Here is a 21,204-nt window from a genome sequence, read left to right as displayed (position 1 = left end):
ATCTTGTATTCTAATGAGTACAGCATCCTTTCATTGTCCAAGCCATCCACCTTAGGCTTTGAGGTTCAAGTCCAGGTCTGGAGAAGAGAACGTTTCATACCCAACCTTGTGGTCTTTCCTTCGGTAGTACATTCGTGTCAGCACAGTCATTAGAAAAGTCTCCGGTATGAGGAGGTGGCAATTCATCACTGCAGTGTGGGGTGAAATACAGCGTAGGTTATGCTGAGTTACAGAGGTGGTATTTTACTAGCAGCCCTGGCACAGGAGTTGAGCAACACTTTCTCCAGCTTATCCCCAAACTAGGACTTTGGGATACAAAATTGTCATAAATAACATAGCGGGTTAATGGTAGAGCCAGAACCGGAACTTGGCTGTCTACTTCTGTGCTCTGAGGCTGGCATTAAAGTCCATTTCTCGTGTGTTCAATCAGCATGGGCTTCTGTTTTTTAACCATTCCCATTCCTCTCCCAGGAGCTGAGGACTGAACCCATGGCTTCTTGGGTTGGCCCTCAGGGCTGGCCTCAAGCTGTGGGGTTTCACTTCTCTTCTGTGTGATCAGAGAGGTCACAGTTTCCTTAAAGACTCTGTAGGGATTTCCTGAAGATCCCTTCTGAACACTCTGAGCAGAAGTCAGGCCGGCCTAATGTCTGTTCTGAGGCCCCTTCTTTCCTGACTCTCCCCGTCTCATCCATCCCACGATGGGACAGGAGGCTTAACGTGCTCACCTTGAGACCTGGTTTTAGAGGAATAGGGAGGCGAACAAGCAATCTGCCCGCCGTTGGCCAAGACTGAGAAGATGGAGGGCTGTAGGGCAGTCAGGATGAGGAGAACCTGCGGCATAAAAGAGAGGCAAGGGTGGGCTGGGCCTGCCCTCACGGCACAGAACGCAGCCAGCCCACTCCTGGGCCTTGCCCTTCCGCTGGGCAGATTCCACCCACTGTCAGATATGTGCAGTCACAGAGGGTTGAGGCTCTCACTTCATTAAAAATCTGTGGGATTTTCATCTTTAGGCAAATGACATTCTCATTTTCTACCCAATAGTTTATTAGAGTTTCTGACAAGATATAAGAACTGATTAAAGGGTTCATTTTTAATTCCCTTTCTCAGCCATGGCTACCAATGAGCACTTAATGGATAAAAAGATGGGTGATTAGAGAAGAGTCATTCCATCCAGCTCAAGTGCCTGAGGCCCCTGCTCCTAGAATAATGGACAATTAACCATTAAAATGCCCTTTGAAAACTCTGCCATCCAGGGACTGCGGGGAGAGGGCAATGGGGAATGTGTTTAATGGGTGCTTGGAGATGGACAGTGGTAATGGTAGTGCAACGATGTGAATGTACTTAACGCCACAGAACCTGACACTTCAAAATCATTAACAGGGCAAATTTTATCACTATTTCACCAGAATAAAGAAAGAAGGCGAAAGGGGAGAAGAAGAAGATCACTGTCCAGAAGCCCTGGAAGCACCATTGATCTTAGTATTGCCCTCCCTGAGTACTGTGTGGAAGCCTCAGCTTCTTCAAGGCTGGCGTGGCTCGCCCAGGCTCCCCCATATGAACCATGGGCAGGCTTGGCCATCACACGGCTTTTATCTTTCGGCCTGGTCTCAAGTACTTCTGGGATCCAGAACCTTTCTGCCCCTTCAGTCCCTGACTCATTCCGGGCACTTCTGTCTCTGTTCCCATAGCCCCTTCCATTCTACCTCCTATGTGCCTGGAAGTTCACATTTGGGAGGCATGTACGTAGATCAAATGAGAATGCACGTGAACTCACTCTGTTAACTGTAGGGCAGTCATTATGCCTTGGGAGTAGAAGACTAGCAAGGAGACAGGATGGAGAGAGAAGGAGAACAAGACTGGGTTAGAAGTCATTGCATTTGGTGGAAAAGTCATCTTTGGGGTTAGAGAATGGCAGCATGTAGAAGGTGGGCCAACATGCCTTTGAGAGAATTTTCAGAAGTGGTGTGAAGATGAAGGGCAGGGTAAGGAGAAGACAGATGTGTGGAGGAGTCAGACATACCTGGGTATAAATTCTAACCCCATCCCTTATGTGCCTTTGAGCAAGAACATCTCTGGGTCTGTTTCTTCCTTTGTAAAATGGGAATAATGACTCCTGGGGTTGTGAAAATGTAAGTGTAATGTGTGAAAGTGCCTCACACATGGCGTAGGTAGTTCCTGTAGCTAATGCTAATGCTGCTGCTGGTGTTGATGGATTGTAGGATTTGAGGAAGTCATAGGTAGAAGAGGAAAGGAAGAAGCAAGGAGACAAATGTAAACTTTGTTAACACACGTGTTAAAGGTTAACTCGTGTCCCCCCCAAAAAGCTATGTTGAAGTCCTGCCCCCCAGTACTTGTGACCTTATTTAAGAACAGTTTGTTACAAATGTAATTAGTTAAGATGAGGTCATAATGGAATAGGGTGGGCCCTTAATCCAATTTGACTGGTGTCCTAAAAATAGATGAGACGGAGGGGCATAGTGGCTCACGCCTGTAATCCCAACACTTTGGGAGGCGGAGGCGGGTGGATCACCTGGGGTCAGGAGTTTGAGACCAGCCTGGCCAACATAGCGAAACTCCGTCTCTACTAAAAATGCAAAATTAGCCGGGCGTGATGGTACATGCCTGTAATCCCAGCTACTCGGGAGGCTGAGGCAAGAGAATTGCTTAACCCGAGATGGCACCACTGCTCTCCAGCCTGGGCAACACAGCAAGACTCCATCTCAAAAAAAAAAAAAAAAATAGAAGACACACAGAAACACAAGGGGAGAATATAATGAGATAATGGAGGCAGAAATTGGAGTGACGCAAATGCTGGTCAAGGATGGTCCAGGACTGCTGGCAACCACCGGAAACTAGGGAGAGGCTGGGACCCCCTGCAGGGCTCAAAGGGAGCACGGCCCTGCTGGCTCCTTGACTGTGGACTTCTAGCCTCCAGCACAATGAGACAAGACATGTCTGTTGTTTTAAGCCATCTGGTTTGTGGTATTTTGTCATGGCAGCCCTGGGAAACAATTCCAGCACAGAAAGACAAAAGCGGGAAGCACAGGAGTCATTTTCCAGATCTCATGAGAGCCTGAGGCTTGTGAAAAAGATTCCCAGGCCCACTTTTAGCCTTTATTGGCCTCACTCACTCACACTCACTCACTCTCACTCACTCACCCTCACTCACCCTCACTCACTCACCCTCACTCACCCTCACTCACTCACCCTCACTCACCCTCACTCACTCACCCTCACTCACTCACCCTCACTCACCCTCACTCACCCTCACTCACTCACCCTCACTCACTCACTCTCACTCACTCACCCTCACTCACCCTCACTCACTCACCCTCACTCACTCACCCTCACTCACCCTCACTCACTCACCCTCACTCACTCACCCTCACTCACTCACCCTCACTCACTCACCCTCACTCACCCTCACTCACCCTCACTCACTCACCCTCACTCACCCTCACTCACCCTCACTCACCCTCACTCACCCTCACTCACTCACCCTCACTCACCCTCACTCACTCACCCTCACTCACCCTCACTCACTCACCCTCACTCACCCTCACTCACTCTCACTCACTCACCCTCACTCACCCTCACTCACCCTCACTCACCCTCCCTCACTCACCCTCACTCACCCTCACTCACCCTCACTCACTCACCCTCACTCACACTCACTCACTCACCCTCACTCACTCACCCTCACTCACACTCACTCACTCACCCTCACCCTCACTCACCCTCACTCACCCTCACTCACCCTCACTCACTCACCCTCACTCACACTCACTCACTCACCCTCACTCACACTCACTCACTCACCCTCACTCACCCTCACTCACTCACCCTCACTCACCCTCACTCACTCACCCTCACTCACTCACCCTCACTCACTCACCCTCACTCACCCTCACTCACTCACCCTCACTCACACTCACTCACTCACCCTCACTCACCCTCACTCACTCACCCTCACTCACCCTCACTCACCCTCACTCACCCCAACTATCTGTAGCTCAGTCATGAAACATCTTTTCTCTCCCAGGGTATAGTTACCTGGAACAGAGCAAACTTGGCTCCCATGTTCTGCTCACCCAGGTGTAGCCTGGCTTGACGGGAAACGATGCCCAGGGTCCAGAGAGCCAGCAGTGTGGACACGCCGAGGAAAGTGTTGATCCATAGAGCTGTGCTCCCCTCAGAAATCTGGTGGCAACAGAAAGTAGTCAGTGAGGCAGGCAAGCTCCCTCTCTCTCTCTCTCTCAAGAGATGGTGTCACTCTGTCGTGCAGCTGAAAGTGCAATCATAGCTCACTGCAGCATCACACTCCTGGCTCCAGTGATGCCCTCGCCTCAGGCTCCTGAGTAGCTGGGACTACAGGTGCATACCACCATTCCCAGCTAACTTTTTTTTGTTTTGTTTTTTCAAATAATAGAGATGGGCCGGGCATGGTGGCTCACGCCTATAATCCCAGCACTTTGGGAGGCAGAGGCAGGCGGATCACCTGAGGTCAGGAGTTCGAGACCAGCCTGACCAACATGGAGAAACCCTGTCTCTACTAAAAATACAAAATTAGCCAGGCGTGGTGGCGCATGCCTGTAATCCCAGCTACTCGGGAGGCTGAAGCAGGAGAATCGCTTGAACCCAGGAGGTGGAGGTTGCAGTGAGCCGAGATCGCGCTATTGCACTCCAGCCTGGGCGACAAAAGAGAGACTCCATCTCAAAAAACAAAACAAAACAAAAAGAGATGGGATCTCACTATGTTGCCCAAGCTGGTCTCAAACTCCTGGCTTCAAGTGATCCTCCCACCTCAGCCTTCCAAAGTGCAGGGATTACAGGTGTGAGCCACCGTGCCCAGCCTAATTTTAAAAACATTTTTAGAAATGGCGTCTCACTATATTGTCCAGGCTGGTCTTGAACTCCCACTCTTGAGCAAGCCTCCCACCTCGGCCTTGTGAGCCATTGGGATCACAGGCATGCATCATGGCACCCGGTGCTTCCTTTGATCTCTCCTCTCCCATGGCAGGAAAGGTAATGAAAAAGCCCTAGAGCCTGGCCTATTGTTCTTTCCTCTCCCTGGCAGTCCCTGAGCCTCTGTTTTCCCACAGCCTCCCTTTTCTGGGGCCCTCTGTCAAGGGATGTTGGCTCTGGTGATTGCTTTTAAACACAAAGGTACTAAATGAGTCTTGGACTGTGCTGTCCCTCACTCCCGGCTTACATCTGCTGGGTCATAGATGCCGTCGGGGATGAGAAACAGGCCCACCAGGGTCAGCGTTATCTTCAAGAAGGCGTATTGGAAAGGGCCCAACATCAGCAGCTGAAGCTTCTTCCTGAGTGAGGAAGAGGGTTAGGAACATGGGCCCACAAACCGCCTGCCCCAGGAAGACCCCCCGGCTCCTCACTGGGCTCCTGGACTGAGGCTTGGCTGCCGTCATAAACACCAACCAGGTTAAGTGGATGGGGACGAGGAAAAGACCAGAATGTTGAGAGTACTGGGAACCCTCTTAGTCTCCCACTCACCTCCAGACCAGAACGCTGTCTTTGGAGCGAGGTCTGGGAGTGTGACCTCAACCTCATTCACCAAAGTGGGCAGAAGGGGCAAGCGAATGGCCCCAAGTCCAGTTTTCTCCGTGTGGCTAAGGCTTGCAGGGTGCAGTGAAGTTCAGTGATGAGAATTTAGGAGCTCTCCTTCCTCTGCTCCCCTGTGCCCTGAGGTTGGTGCCCGTGGGTCCTGGCTGTGGGATGCCCACCCTTCCGTCACTGGCTTTGGCCTATTCACGCCTAATTCCCAGAGCCTTGAGGGGGGGCTGGGGGCCAGGAGACGCTCCTGGGAAGGGGCCAGAAGAGGCTCCCCGGCTCCTGGAGGAGGCACCTTGGCCCCGCCTCACCTGGTGAGCAGCAGCCGCGGACAGCAGGGGCAGCAGCAGCAGCAGGGGCCTGTGTGGACCATCATCGGGGTGTCCCTCAGCGTCCTCAGCACCGCCTCCTTCCCCCCAAAGCCTTCCACCATGACCAGCATCAGCAGGTAAAAGCACACGGCATAAAACCTGGGATGGGAGAGGAGTGGGCCTACGAGTTCGGGGCACGCTGCAGGGACACCCCTTTGCTGCCAGAGAGAAAGATGGCAGGGAGAGGCGGGGCTTACTGAGGGGAAGAGCTAGGGCTGGGCGTTCTGGGTGTGTGACCCAAGAGGAGCGAGGGAGAGGAGACGGCCCGCAGGACTGGGAGAAGGGGCATTTCAGACTGTGGGAACAAAGGGCTGCTGAGTAATGTGCCAGATGCCAAAAGGAGGCATCCCCTGAGCAGAACCAGGAGCGCAAGAGCCCCGAACTGGCACAAGCTGGTCAGCCGGGATCGAGGACACAGACTCTGGAGTCCTGGTGAGCGGGAGCAGAGGGGCCCTTGGAGGTGGGGTGAGGCAGGGCACTCACGAGGTGATGGTCATTTCCACCAGCACCAGGGAACGAGGGATCCAGAGACCAAAGCAGCACAGCACAGACACCACCTGCTCAGAAGGGGCAGGAGCAGATGAGGGCGGCAGGGAGACCCTGAGGCTCCGGAAAGCTTTCGTGGCGAGGGCACAGGAGGCCAAACCCACACATTTGAGGCAGCGTTCCTTCAACGTTGCCAGCTGGAAAAACAACTAATTAAATCCAGCAAACCAAGGATCTGTGGGAGGGCGTTTCAGAAGCCTCGGCATAAGGGTGGAGCTGAGTGTGACCCTGTGGGATGAGACTTTCCCCCACACTCTGAGGAACCACAGCTGCCTCTACGGGAAGGAAGCTCTTTTAATGGCAAGACTGTGGCGGGCAGCAGTGAGTGAGGCGGCTGGAGGGCTCAGCGGGTCTCCAGCTGTCTCCGCAGTCCTTAGAATTCAAACACTGCACCCCACAGCCTTCCGAGCAGAGGATCCTAACTGCAAGGGGAGATGAGATTGCAAACCTCTGCCCTCAGCGGGTCGTGGCGGGACAGACACTCTTTACTGAAGTGACGTGCTGAGTTGAGAGGAATTCTCACATTGGTCTCTGCCTTCTTTTCAGTTCCCCCCACAGGGCAGCCCCAGGGGCCTCACCGTGGGTGCCGAGCTATTCCAGAGCAGAGTCCGCCTCTTGATGGGGCAAAGCGTGTTCTTGTACAGGTAGACGGCATCCTCCAGGAAGATGGCAATGGAGCCCAGTGCCAGCAGGGTCATGATGCTGGTGAGGGCAAGTTCCACAGGGCCCAGGGCTAAAGGAGGAGAAGGCAGAGAGCTGGCGACTGGGACTGAGGGGAGAAGGTCTGGGCTTATTCCCTCAGATCGAAATTGCCTTACTGGATCTAGGGTCTCACCCGTGCACAGGAATGAGGGTTTTTTTACACCTAGAGTATTCAACGTGACTAAGAAATAGTCATGCTTTTTTTTTTTTTTTAAGACGGAGCTTCACTCTGTTGTTGCCCAGGCTGGAGCGCAGTGGTGTGAACTCAGCTCACTGCAACCTCCACCTCCCGGGTTTAAGTGATTGTCCTGCCTCAGCCTCCCAAGTAGCTGGGATTACAGACGCCCACCACTACGCCCGGCTAATTTTTGTATTTTTAGTAGAGATAGTTTTCTCCATGTTGGCCAGGATGGTCTCAAACTCCTGACCTCAAGTGATCCACTTGCCTTGGCCCTGCAAAGTGCTGGGATTACAGGCCTGAGCCCCCGTGCCCGACCCCAATTCACTTTTCTATCTCCAGTGCCAGGTGCTGCACTAGCAAATGTAGATCAATTAACATAATTGAAGCTGAACATAATTTACGGGACATTCTGGAGCTGTTTAAGTTGATTTCACCAAAATTATATGGTGAAACCAGGACATTAGGAGGGAACTTTTTTGTGGGGAGGAGGACACGGTCTCACTCTGTCACCCAGGCTGGAGGGCAGTGGTGCGATCATGGCTCACTGCAACCTTGACCTTCCGGGTTCAAACCATCCTCCAACCTCAGCCTCCCAAGTAGCCTGGGACTACAGGCCACCACCAAGGCCGGCTAATTTTTAAAATTTTCTATAGAGATGGGCTCTCACTATGCCCCCAGACTGGTTTCAAACTCCTAGGCTTAAGCAGTCCTCCCACCTTGGCCTCCCAAAGTGCTGGGATTACAGACTTGAGCCACCACACTCGGCCAGGGGGGATCTTCAACAAAAGAGAAATGGATCAAATAAAAACCCCAAGGACACCTGATGCACGCTGGCCTCATGCTTGGTCTTACATGAACTATAGTCCAAGGTTCTCAAACTTTCGTGGATATTGCAATCATTTTGGGAGTTGTTAAAAAGCAGCTAGCTGCCCAGGCCCTGCCTTCAGACGTGTGCAATGTGAGATGGGCCCTGTCATCTGCATTTTTTTTTTTTTTTTTTTTTTTTTTTTTTGAGACGGAGTCTTGCTCTGTCACCCAGGCTGGAGTGCAGTGGCGCGATCTCGGCTCACTGCAAGCTCCGCCTCCCGGGTTCACGCCATTCTCCTGCCTCAGCCTCTCCGAGTAGCTGGGACTACAGGCGCCCGCCACCACGCCCGGCTAATTTTTTGTATTTTTAGTAGAGACGGGGTTTCACCGTGGTCTCGATCTCCTGACCTCGTGATCCGCCCGCCTCGGCCTCCCAAAGTGCTGGGATTACAAGCGTGAGCCACCGCGCCCGGCTGTCATCTGCATTTTTAACAAGTTCACCTGATAGTGGTCGGAGGCTAGCAAACACTTTGACAAATACTGATAGATCTCATCTGGCCTCACCATTGCTAACAGAAAAAAATGAATATAGTCACAATATGTGTTTCCGAACAAACGTGATTCATTAATGCAGCCCTTAGTTTTAAAGAAAGGGTTCTAGGTCCTTAGTGACCCTGTGGTCATTTATCTAAGTGTCTTTTCTAGGTATTGGACCCTCCTTTGCACCTCCTACCGGGCTAGATAAGAGGAAGAAAGGGAGAAAACTGCCGCACTCCACTCATTGTCCTGTTGCCTTGCAGGGTGAGCACGGGGAAGGGATTGGCTAGTCTGCTCTGTGTTGTGGTGACTAAGGAACATGAGGGCAGCTCAGTGGGAGGAATATGACTGCTGAAACCAAAACAGGGAGAAAGGTGGCCACGGCACAGACTGGAGCTGGAGCTGTTGTCTCGGTCAGTTGCACCTGGTGGCACCACAGGACCAACCAGGACGATGGGTGAATCTGTCAAAAAATACACTGGCCCTCGGCCGAGCACGGTGGCTCACACCAGTACTCCCAGCACTTTGGGAGGCCGAGGTGGGCAGATCACTTGAGGCCAGGAGTCCAAGACCAGCCTGGCCAACATAGCGAAACCCCACCTCTACTAAAAATACAGAAATTAGCCAGGTGTGGTGGCGCCTGCCTGTGGTCCCAGCTACTTGGGGAGAGGTGAAGGCTGTAGTGAACCAGGACCACACCACTGCACTCCAGCCTGGGTGAAAAAAAAAAAAAATGAAAATACCTATAATACTGAAAAAAGTTAGCAATGCTTATGTTCGGGTGATGGGACTATGGGTGATTTGTATCTTCTTTTCTGTCTTCTTACTTTTTTCTATCTTTTCTGAGTATTCACTTTTTTTTTTAAATTAAACAACTTAAATTTATTTTCTCATAGTTTTGGAGGCTAGAAGTTCAAGATCAAGGTGTCAGCAGGTTTGATTTCTCCTGAGGCCTCTCTCCTCCACTTGCAGACAACTCCTCTCTCCTCCCCTTGCAGACAACTCCTCTCTCCTCCCCTCTCCTCCCCTCCTCTCCCCCCTCCCCTGCCCTCCCCTCTCCCCTCTCTTCCCCTCCCATCTCCTCCCCTCCCCCCTCCCCTCCCCTCCCCTTCTCTTTTTTCAACGAAGTTTCACTCTTGTCGCCCAGGCTGGAGTGCGGTGGCCTGATCTTAGCTCACTGCAGCCTCCACCTCCCAGATTTAAGCGATTCTCCTGCCTCAGCCTCCCAAGTAGCTGGGACTACAGGCACCTGTCACCACGCCCAGCTAGTAGAGACGGTTTTCACCATGTTGGCCAGGCTGGTCTTGAACTCCTGACCTCAACTGATCCGCCTGCCTCGGCCTCCCAAAGTGTTGGGATGACAGGCGTGAGCCACCGGGTCTGGCCGAAAACCACGTTTCTACTGTGTCCTCACATGGCCTTTTCTCTGTGTGTGAAAATCCCTAGTGTCTTTCTTTTCCAATTATTCTATAATGAATATGTATTTTATAAGAAAATAAACCTTTTTTTAGAAAAGAACATATTTTTCCAAATATACAATGATGTGAAAAATTTATTTTGTGTTATGCTTACAAAAACAGAACATAAAATTATAGGAATAGTATGATTTCTACAAATGTTAAAAGCATAGAGAAAGGGCTGGGAACAGTGGCTCACGCCTGTAATCCCAGCACTTTGGGAGGCCAAGGCAGGTGGATCATTTGAGGTCAGGAGTTTGAGACCACCCTGGCCAACATGGTGAAACCCCATCTTTACCAAAAATACAAAAATTAGCCAGGCGTGGTGGCGTGCACCTGTAGTCCCAGCTGCTTGAAAGGCTGAGGCAGGAGAATTGCTTGAACTGGGAGGTGGAGGTTGCAGTGAGCTGAGATCACACCACTGCACTCCAGCCTGGGCAACACAGCCAGACTCTGTCTCAAAAAAAAAAAAAAAAAAAAAAAAGCATGAAAAAAGGAAATTACACTAAGATATTTGCCGTGCCTGTCTCTGGGTGGGACTGTAGATGATTTTTTTCTCTTTTTACTGTTCTGTATTTTCTTTCTTTTTTTTTTAACTAAACCTGAATGATTTTTATAATAGAAATGTTTAATTAAAAAAATTCAGACAATAGGCAAAGTCCAGACAGGAAAAAGCCAACATTAATGCAGGTGGTTTTCCAAAACCAATGTTCTGTGGTTGGGAAGCGGGGGTCATTGCTAGAGCCTCTCTTACCCCCAGCCCCGTGTCCTCATCAGCCCTTGGAGAGCGTAAAAACTGCCCTTTCACACGCCACCAACCCAGTCTTTCCCAGTCTTCATTTCCCTAACTGCTCCCTGCTCTGTGAAAATCTCCATTCCGGGTGACGTTCCGTCCTCCTCCCGCCCACATCGGGGCTACTTGTATTTGCACAGCTGTTTATCGCTTACTGTCAGCTCCCCACCTCGTGGTGCACACTCCACGGAGGCAGGGACCTCGTCAAGCTTGTGCTCTGTTCTCAAACGCCCGGAGGAGTAACGGCTCTGTAACTATTTGTTGAATGAAAGAAATAACCTATGAGAATTCCTATCATCATCTGCATTTTACAGACTTTTTCAGGAAACGAGGCTCAGAGAAGGAAGCACGTCTCCCAGGGTCACACAGCCTGGAAGTGAAGGAGCGAAGATTTAAACGCAGGGATTCGTGACGCTAAGCCCACACTCTCATTAACCATTACAGTGACTCCAGGTGTGTGTACTCGTGGATAGGGGAGAGATTATCAAAGGCAACCCCGGGAGGGCCGTTCCATTTATGAAGGTGAGGGTGGGGCAGATTCTGACTGTTCAACACAAACGGTTTTGCAGCGTCTTCTAACTGCTGCCTTTGGTACTTAATTAGGAAAGGAAAAGTTCCTTGGCATCCGTAGCCCGATACTGGGCCTGTCCATCAAACTATCTTCTTAGGAGATGGCCTCTTCTTTTCTGGTTGAACTCAATTTCCCCAAAAGTGCATCTAAATGGATACTATGGGACAAAAGTATGCCATGACTGAAGAATTTTTGGAAATGCATTAAAGTTAAATATGATTTCTGCAGAGCATACTGAAAATTTTAATCTGCTAGTTTACATTGTAAATTTCCAAAAGGAGAGTCTAGAATGCACCTTTTACAAAACTTAACTTTAACTTTCTTTTTTTTTTTTTTTTTTTTGAGATGGAGTCTCACTGTCGCCAGGGTGGAGTGCAGTGGCGCGATCTCGGCTCACTGCAACCTCTGCCTGGTGGATTCAAGCAATTCTCCTGCCTCCGCCTCCCAGGTAGCTGGGATTACAGGTACCCACCACCACGCCCAGCTAATGTTTGTATTTTAAGTAGAGACAGGGTTTCTCCATGTTGGCCAGGCTGGTCTTGAACTCCTGACCTCAGGTGATCCACCAGCCTCGGCCTCCCACAGTGCTGGGATTACAGGCGTGAGCCTCCGCGCCCCGTCACAAAACTTAACTTCCTACAGAAACTCTGTTTCCATGAAGGACTCCTTGGGATTAAGAGTCCGAGACTTTGGGAAATGCTTGTCTAATTGACCATTTTGAATATAATCATACTTATTGCAACTATTAAATTTCCCGCTGTCTCTGGAATAGCAAAGATTACTTTTTAAAATAATGAAAACAAGAACATTAAATAAGAATTTGAAAAAAGAGTAATCACCCATAATCCCAGCTTTCTAACCAAAAATTATTTCCATGATTGCATATTTGCTTCCAGGAGGTTAGGAGCACAGTACAGAGCGTTGGAGTCAGACACTTGAATTCAACGTAAAATGCCAGGCCGGGCGCGGTGGCTCACGCCTGTAATCCCGGCACTTTGGGAGGCCGAGGCGGGCGGATCACGAGGTCAGGAGATCGAGACCATCCTGGCTAACACGGTGAAACCCCGTCTCTACTAAAAAATACACAAAAAATTAGCTGGGCGTGGTGGTGGGCGCCTGTGGTCCCAGCTACTCGGGAGGCTGAGGCAGGAGAATGGCGTGAACCCGGAGGGCAGAGCTTGCAGTGAGCCGATTTCGCGCCACTGCACTCCAGTCTGGGCGACAGAGCGAGACTCTGTTTCTAAAACAAACAAACAAACAAACAAAAACAAAGTAAAATGCCACTTACTAATAGCTCTATGACCATAGACAGGTTACTTATCCTCTCCTCAAGCTTCTTAGCAAAGCACCTGGCATGTAGTATTTGTTCAATAAAAAGTAGCTTTAAGGCTGGGCACAGTGGTTCACGCCTGTAATCCCAGCACTTCAGGAGGCCGAGGCAGGAGGATTGCTTGAGCTGGGGAGTTTGAGATCAGCCTGGGCAACAAAGTGAGACTCTGTCTCTACAAAAATTGAAAGTTAGCCCAGGCACGGTGGTGTGTGCCTGCAGTCCCACCTACTCGAGAGGATGAGGTGGGAGGATCACTTGAGCCCAGAGCTCCAGCTGCCGTGAGCCGTGATTAAAAAAAAAAAAAAAATTGATTCAATCATTCTTCTAGAATAATAGCTTTTCTGTCTCTCTTTTTTTTTCTTTTCCTTTTTTTTTTTTTTTTTTTTTTTTTTTTTTTTTTTTTAAATTGAGACAGGGTTTCGGTCTGTTGCCCAGGCTGAGGCTGGTGGTACAATCATAACTCACTGCAACCTTGACCTCCTGGGGTTGCAGCATGGGCCACCATGACTGGCCTGAAATAGTTTTCTTAGCATTTAATTTTAAGTTTGAGACCAGCCTGGGCAACATGGAGAAACTCCGTCTCTACAAAAAAATACAAAAATTAGCCAGGCTTGGTGGCATGTGCCTGTGGTCCCAGCTACTTGGGAGGCTGAGGTGGGAGGATCACCTGAGCCCAGCAGGTGGAGGTTGGGGTGAGCCAAGATTGCACCACTGTGCTCCAGCCTGGGTGACAGAGCTAGACCCTGTCTCAAAAAAAAAAAAAAAAATTAAGGAACAACAGAGTTTACAAATGACGCGAGGAAGGAGTTTCGCCACGGCCTCCCGGAGGCACTTCTTCCTGCTTCTCCTATTTCTGTCCGTGCTGTCACCGTTGCCCAGAACCAGCACTTACACGCCTAGGTCTTTACCAGGTTGCCTGCTCTTTCTTTGAACTGCCTGTTTCCCAACCCTTCCTCTTCTTTCCCTGCCACTGCCCTGCCTCAGACTCTTTTCCCGCATGCCAGGCCAGGGCAACAACCTCTCATTTACATCCCTGCCTATTTTTTGCTATTGTTGAGACGGAGTCTTGTTCTGTCATCCAGGCTGGAGTGCAGTGGTGGATCTCGGCTCACTGCAACCTCTGCCTCCCGGGTTCAAGCGATTCTCCTGCCTCAGCCTCCCGAGTAGCTGGGACTACAGGCATGTGCCACCACGCCCGGCTAATTTTTGTATTTTCGGTAGAGACGGGGTTTCACTGCGTTGGCCAGGCTGATCTTGAACTCTTGACCGCAAATGATCCACCTGCCTCAGCCTCCCAAAGTGCTGGGATTACAGGCATGAGCCACCATGTCCGGCCACATCCCTGCTCCTTAAGGTTCCTCCTCTGCAGTCCGTCCTGATGACTAATTAACGGCCGTGAAGCACTACTTTCATCCAGCCGCTCCCAGTCTCAGAGCCCTTACCAGCTCCTTCTCTCTGTGGGATAAAGTACAGCTCCTCTGCCAGCCCAGCACGCATCAGGCCTCACCTCACCTGCCCAGCCCTCTCAATTGTCCCCTGTTCTTCCACTGGGATCCTTGAATCCTGCCAGAACTCGCTCCCCTGGGCCTGGGGCGCCCCCGACGCATCCTCTCAGCTTCCCTGTCCCAGGAGGGCCCGCTGGCCAAACCCTCCCCGCTCTGCCCGCAGCGAGGCTTGCTGGATGAGCAGACCCAGAATGGCCTGTTCTGAACAGCCTTGGGGTTTCTCTCTGCACGTTTTGAAGCAAAGCAACGTGAGGACCGTTTTCATTGTGTAAGGCAAGGTTTCTCGACCTGAGCACCATTAACATTTCGGCCTGAATCATCTTTTTGTGGGGGCTCTTCCTGTGCACTGTAGGAAGTTTAGCAGCTTTCCTGGCCTCTGACCACGAGATGCCAGTAGCACCTTCCAGTGTGGCAACCGGAACAGTCTCCGGACACTGCCCAATATTCCCTGGGGGGAGAGCTGCTGTGTAAGGGAAGGCTTGTACCACCAGCTGCACTCTCTCAACAGGAGGTTCCTGGAACTGGATGTAGCAGCCACCTACTGCCACTAACCACAGGTGGCCACCAGGCATCTCCGAACACTGGCAGTTGGCAACCGCTCTGGTTCAGATCATCTGAAATGAAGCCATACACAGCCCAAGGACACGCCCACGTCTGCGTGGGAACGCATACTGAGAGCTTCCTGTTGCCTGGGAAACGCATTAAATGTGCTACAGAGACACAGACTTGTATCCAACATTTCACAGGTAGCCAATATGCAGCAGGAAAACAAAACAAAATGCAGGCGTGAGCCACATTTTCTCTAAGCATGCTCGGGCTGTGATTCTCAATGTTTTTGGTGTCTGGGGAATAAGTTAAGCCCCATCCTATGCCTTTCACTTTCTTTTTCTTTTCTTTTATTTTTGAGATGGAGTCTCACTCACTCTGTTGCCCAGGCTGGAGTGCAATGGCATGATCTCGGCTCACTGCAACCTCCACCTTCCAAGTTCAAGCGATTCTCCTGCCTCAGCCTCCCGAGTAGCTGGGATTACAGATGCACGCCACCATGCCCGGCTAATTTTTGTATTTTCAGTAGAGATGGGGTTTCACCATGTTGGCCAGGCTGGTCTCCAACTTCTGGCTTCAAGTGATCCGCCCACCTCGGCCTCCCAAAGTGCAGGGATTACAGGCATGAGCCACCGCGCCTAGCCAATGCCTTTCACTTTCAAAAGTAATTCAGTAATAGAATCTTGTTGGCCAACACTGAGAGGACTTTTGCAGGTTCACCTATGTTTTTTTTTTAATTACTGTTTTATTCAGAAAAAGTGCTTCTTGCAAAAGGGGAGCTGCAAAACAGAGACCTCCCCCACAATTACTTGTTTTTTTCTTAAAGCGAAAGAATGGGTGGGATCCAAGGAATCAAAGCAGTAGATGGACGACCAGGAGCACCCCCAAGTTATCTTCAGGAAACAGAGCGACAAAACGCAAAGGTAAAATTTCCGGTCAAGGAGTTCTTCCAACAACTGAACTTGAGCTGGTCTTGGGGGTCCCCACACCCCCCTTCAGTGGAAAATTATGACTTATTATTGCAAACCAATCACTCCACTACAATAAACACTGTGGAACAGGTTTTTGAATCCCATCTGTCCATCTGAGAGCTCAGGGGTGGAATGAGGCAAATACCCACAAAAACACACACAAAAACCGGACAACAGAATGCGCCAGCGAGGACAAAGGTTTTTCAGAAAGGCTGGATCGTAAAACAAATACAACTGGTTCACCTGTGTGAAGCACGTCACTCACCGTAACCACCCTCTAGAGTGACATGGGTCCGGGGCGGATGCCATGCAGCCCTCCAGGGGACCCGATGGGGCTTGGACCACTTGGGCACCATCTTGAGTCCCCAGATGGCTCTGGGGTCTGAAAAAGCACCCCAGGTCGCAGTGTCCGCACTTTGAATGAGCTCTGAGGCCAGTTTTGTGGAGGCCCAACATGAGGGTTGCTCTCCGGAGCCAGGCTCTCATGCAGCCCTTTGGACCCACTGACTCCTTGAGGCATTGCCCTTCTCCAAGGCCTTAACCATGATGACAGACACCGGGCCAGTGATTCTCCCCGGCTGCCCAGGTGGACTGGCTCAGGGCCGCCTCTCCCCAGCTCCACTCAGCTATCCTGGTTTCCCTCCTCTCAGTTCCCTCTGGGGAGGGTCCCCACTCACCTCTCAGGAGTTGAGCTGCTGTGGGAGGCTGAGAGAAGCAGGCGGAGGGGATGCCGTAGTTGGTCTTCAGCACCTCCAGAAGGTCTGCTGTGTACCTGGCGAGACACCAGCCTGTGCTCAGAACCACAGGGGCTGGGGAAAGGGGGAGGGTTGCACACTGGACCCTCAATCACTCCTGAGTGCAGGACTTTGTCCATTTCCCCTCAGGGCCTCTTTCTCTCTCTCTCTTTCCTTCCTTCCTTCCTTCCTTCCTTCCTTCCTTCCTTCCTTCCTTCCTTCCTCTCTCTCTCTTTCTCTTTCTCTCTTTCTCTTTCTCCTTTCCCCTTCCCCTTCCCCTTCCTTCCTTTCTCTCTCTCTCTTTCTCTTTCTCTCTCCCTTCCCCTTCCCCTTCTCCTTCCTTCCTTCTTTCTTTCTTTCCTTCCTTCCTTCCTTTCACTCTCTCTTTCTCTCTCTCCTTTCCCCTTCCCTTTCCCCTTTTCCTTCCTTCCTTCCTTCCTTCCTTCCTTCCTTCCTTCCTTCCTTCCTTCCTTTTTCTTTCTTTTTTTTTCTTTTTGAGACAGGGTCTTGCTCTGTTGTCCAGGCTGGAGTGCAGTGGTCTGTCTTGGCTCACACAAGCAGCCTTGACCTCCTGCGCTCAAGTGATCTACTCAACCCCCATCCCCACCAGTAGCTGGGACTACAGGTGCACCACGCCCGGCTAATTTTTTATATTTTTGGTAGAGACAGGATTTCTCCATGTTCCTCAGACACTGGACTCGAACTCCTGGACTCAAATTGGAACTGGGCTCAAACTCCTGCACTCCCGCCTCAGCCTCCCAAAGTGCTGGGATTCCAGGCGCCCGGCCTCTGGGCCCTTTTCTTACAGGGAGTGGAGAGCTGGCCCGGGTGGGGAGTAAGACAAGCTGCCACCTAGCCAGGGCGTGCCTGGCTGCTGTGCCTGAAGAGCCCACCGTGGCTTCTCTCCACGCTGGTCGGGCCGCAGCCCAGGGACTGGCCAGAGAGGAAGAGCCGGATCCCAGAGGAAGGGTGAGTCCTCACAGATGGACGGGATGCCAGGGATGCTGCCATTTCCTCGGCCAGTGCCTTCCATGGCCCGGCTCTGGGATCTTTCTCTCCCCACGTGGGGGGCGAGGCCGAGGCCCTGAAGTGTCACACCCTGGCCCAAACCCACGTTGTGCCTGAGGACCTAGGAACAGCCAGGCCATCTTCAGTCCTGTGTCATTCTGAGTGCAGCAGCCGAAGGGCTCTGGGAGGGACGGAGGGAGGGCAGGCCGCGGGGTAGGGGACACCCGGCTCAGCAACTGGCCCAGGGCCCGCCGCCCTCACTCACCTGGGGTCAAGCTTTATCTGGGTCCTGCCCGGCTCCATCGCCGCGTTCTCTCCAGCAATCCCGCAGGCACCGGGGGTGAGGAAGGGCCGGCGGGGCGGGCAGGTGGCGGCCGGGGGCGGGGTGGCTCCTGCTGGCCTGGCCTGGGCCGGGTGGGAGCAAGCGGAGCTGCAGTCTTCCCCTCGGCCACGCTCCCTCCTTGAGCTTCCTGGGCCAACTTTCTATCTCAGAGTTCACCCTGGAGGAATTTGATCCTCGAGGCTGGCGGAGTTCCCTGTGCCTGACTCGTCCCTGCCCCCAGGTGTGGTCCCTCCCACCTCTGGGACAGGCGCCTTTGGCCGCCCCTTGCCTCTGGCCCGGCCCCTCCTGTAGGATTTTGTTGCGAGTCCACCTGCCCTTCCAGGAGCCTTCTGCGATGGGGTGGGCTCCCCACGAAGCCCCTGCCCTGGGCCGGGCTGGGGACGAAGTCCTCGCTTCTCACCGCAGTGCTGCCTGGTCAGCAGCCCCTGAAGAACCTGCTGGAACTCAGGGTCGGGCGCTCCGCAGCGGGGAGGCTCAGGGCCGAGGCCTCGGCTGTGTTTGGCCCTGTTGGCCTGATGTGTGGAAGGGAGGACAGGCTGGAAAAGCCAGATGAGGCCGGTGTGGGTTTCCCAAACCCCAGTTCATCACATCTGGATGATGGGCTTGGCCAGCCCCGCGCTGGGCTGGAAGATGCTGTATCTAAGAGTCAGAGTTGCAGCGTGAGATTGCCGGGCATTTGACAGGTCTTGAAAACCTGCTGAATTACAGGCTTGCAAATGATTTTATTGGCTGATAGCTTCTCTTTGCTCTCTCTCCAAATAGATTGAAATCTCTTCGAAGCCAGACACAGCATCCTGTGCTGTGGTACGGTGGCACCTCTAGGTTCCTGGCACGGAACCTGACACATACGAAGTTTCCTTAGATTTTGGTTGCATAGTTGATGAAAGCATAGACTCAGAGCAGCAGCAGCCAGCGTCTGTCACCATGTCTGGTGTGCCAGGGGCCGCAGGACATGCAGTGTGTTCCTTAGCTTATTTAAACTTTACCACCGCGTTACAAGGAAAGTAGTATCCTTATTCCCATTTTACAGATAAGGAGGCTGAGGTCCGGAGAGGTTAAGAAACCAGGTCAGACAGAAAGCCATGGAGTGTGGAGAGCGGCCAAAGGGGCCTGGGGGAGGGGCTCTGCTGGGGCATGGTGGAGATTGGAGGTAGTGAGAAGAGGGCCCAGGAGAGGGTGCAGAGGGTCAATTCTGGGAAGGGAGAGGGGGCTCCCCGTGCTGGGCTGGTGAGGCCATATAAGCAGTGGAAGCAGTCCCTGATGGGGTACCCGGAGGACTCTCCACTCCTGTCCCCAGACACCTCAAAGTCTCTTCTAAGAGTCAAACTGGATCCCCCTCCAGTTTCCCCTCCTCCTAAAGTCCAGTTCCTGGGACAGGACAATGTCGTGAGGCAGGTATCTCAGGGACCAGCTGCCTCCTAAGGTGGAGGTCAGGGAAGGAAGAGGCCGGCAAGGGCCCTGACCCCCAGAGGGTCACTGGCCTCAGCCGCACCCTGACAAAGACGCAGACTGACTCAGCTTCCTCCCAGCATCTCCGCAGGAACGTTCGTCAGGTCATTCACCCCCAGCCCACTGAGAGGCCTTGGGTTTAATTACCCAAAGCCCTGAACTTTAGACTTCCCAGAGCTGACAACAGTGCGCTGGGGATGTTCTTAGAAACTTCAGGACACAGTGGGGAATGGCAGGAAAGGTGGAAGGGCAGGAGGGAGCCAAGGGGGCCACGGTTGGGCTGAGGCTGGTGCTTCCCCACTGGGCAGCAGAGACTGGGAGACCCCAGGAGAGATCGGCAGGGTGTCAGTGAGGAAAGGGGGCTTCTGCCCCACCCAAGGTCTCTAAGGGTTGTCTTCTGTACAGTGTGGCCTGGGATCCAGCCAGCGGGAGGCCCTGCCTGGAGGCCAGCCCATCCCCAGCTAAGACTTGGTCAGAGAGGATGAGCTGTGGCCGCCAGGGTCTTCTTCTCTTGGCAGTTGAGGCCTGCCAGCTGTCAGAAACTGATTTTTAGAACCAAAAAGAATAAGTCCTTCTGAATTTCATTTCTTTGGCCTATTTTTCCCACGAAATTATATGATAGCATCATCTGACATTTATTGAGACAGAGGAGGGAGGGGACTCAGCTCCCAACCCCGCGAATGCATTCCCCCCAATACTTTTTCTTTCTTCTTTTTTTTTTTCTTACCTGCTCATCGCAGGACAGTGAAAGAATTAAGATAAGCAGCATTCCACTATAAATCTTACACAAATTGCCATTTCCACTGATCACAGGACCTTGAAAAAATGAAGATAGGCAGCGTCGCACTTTCAATCTTGTACTTCAGGGAATGAAATCCATGCTGTGCGCACAAAGCCAGAAGCACGACCACTCTTCACCCTTGGCCTCATTACAAGACCAAAATCTCTGCCTCGGCGCGGGAGCTCTCACCTGTAATCCCAGCCCTCTGGGAGGCCAAAGCAGACGGATCACCTGAGGTCAGGAGTTTGAGACCAGCCTGGCCAACATGGTGAAGCCCCGTCTCTACTAAAAATACAAAAATTAGCCAGGTGTGGTGGTGCGCACCTGTAATCCCAGCTACTCGGGAGGCTGAGGCAGGAGAATCGCTTGAACCCAGGAGGCGGAGGTTGCGGTGAGTCGAGATTGCACCACTGCACTCCAGCCTGGGCAACAAGAATGAAACTCTGTCTCAAAAACAAACAAACAAACAAAACAAAACAAAACAAAAAAATAACAAAAAACCCAGCAACCTTCTTTCTTTTCTTTCTTTCTTTTTTTTTTTGAGATGGAGTTTACTCTGCCACCCAGGTTGGTGTGCAATGGTGCGATCTCGGCTCACTGCGATGTCCACCTTCCAGGTTCAAGTGATTCTCCCGCCTCAGCCTTCTGAGTAGCTAGGATTACAGGCATGCACCACCACACCTGGCTAGTTTTGTATTTTTAGTGGAGATGGGGTTTCACCGTGTTGGCCAGGCTGGTCTCGAACTCCTGACCTCAAGTGATCCTCCTGCCTCAGTCTCCCAAATTGCTGGGATTACAGGGATTACAGCGCCCGGCTGAAAATTACCAACTTTCTTCCCATATGTTTCTCCAGGTCATATTTTTTCCAACAACATCAGCCTCTCAGGGGCAGGACCTCTAGGTTCCCCAGCATGTGTGGGGATGGGGGTGGGGTTTGCTGTTGGAAGTTCCTGTCACCGGAGGCAGCCAAAGCAGGCTGCAGACAGTTCTGCTGAGGACCC

At 51.9% G+C, this 21,204-nt stretch overlaps 2 protein-coding genes across 2 annotated transcripts; one reads left to right on the top strand and one right to left on the bottom strand.

Annotated features, from left to right (window-relative positions):
* Positions 1-4: 4 nt before the first annotated feature.
* Positions 5-18,217, bottom strand: SLC51A (solute carrier family 51 member A). Its single transcript, XM_063622250.1, has 9 exons — positions 17,896-18,217; positions 16,566-16,660; positions 7,067-7,221; positions 6,426-6,499; positions 5,883-6,041; positions 5,213-5,324; positions 4,054-4,200; positions 726-831; positions 5-188 (listed from the first exon to the last, which is right to left on the bottom strand). Exons 1-9 carry the CDS (start codon positions 17,931-17,933, stop codon positions 52-54), a joined length of 1,023 nt encoding a protein of 340 aa, XP_063478320.1. The 5' UTR covers positions 17,934-18,217; the 3' UTR covers positions 5-51.
* Positions 14,957-20,767, top strand: LOC134733234 (uncharacterized). The gene is made up of 5 exons (XM_063622266.1): positions 14,957-15,117; positions 15,744-15,840; positions 17,286-17,591; positions 18,736-18,777; positions 20,289-20,767. The coding sequence occupies exons 1-5, from the start codon at positions 15,077-15,079 to the stop codon at positions 20,436-20,438; spliced, it is 636 nt and encodes a 211-aa protein (XP_063478336.1). The 5' UTR covers positions 14,957-15,076; the 3' UTR covers positions 20,439-20,767.
* The last annotated feature ends 437 nt before the right edge of the window (positions 20,768-21,204 follow it).

The sequence above is a fragment of the Symphalangus syndactylus genome, chromosome 17 (assembly GCF_028878055.3).
Source record: "Symphalangus syndactylus isolate Jambi chromosome 17, NHGRI_mSymSyn1-v2.1_pri, whole genome shotgun sequence".
NCBI lineage: Eukaryota > Metazoa > Chordata > Mammalia > Primates > Hylobatidae > Symphalangus > Symphalangus syndactylus.
The sequence above is the reverse complement of the archived record's forward strand: the minus strand, read 5'-3'. Positions and strand labels throughout refer to the sequence as shown.

Bases quoted from the DNA above. Each gene is read 5' to 3' on its own strand.
- LOC134733234 (XM_063622266.1), top strand. From the start codon at position 15,077: ATGTGCTACAGAGACACAGACTTGTATCCAACATTTCACAG. The intron at 15,841-17,285 runs GTAAAATTTCCG...TATTTTTGGTAG, and splicing joins CAGAGCGACAAAACGCAAAG to AGACAGGATTTCTCCATGTT. The intron at 18,778-20,288 runs GTACGGTGGCAC...CTTGTACTTCAG, and splicing joins ACACAGCATCCTGTGCTGTG to GGAATGAAATCCATGCTGTG.
- SLC51A (XM_063622250.1), bottom strand. From the start codon at position 17,933: ATGGAGCCGGGCAGGACCCAGATAAAGCTTGACCCCAG. The intron at 5,325-5,882 runs GTGAGGCGGGGC...TTCCTCACTCAG, and splicing joins CCGCGGCTGCTGCTCACCAG to GAAGAAGCTTCAGCTGCTGA. The intron at 189-725 runs GTGAGCACGTTA...CCCACACTGCAG, and splicing joins CTCTAAAACCAGGTCTCAAG to TGATGAATTGCCACCTCCTC.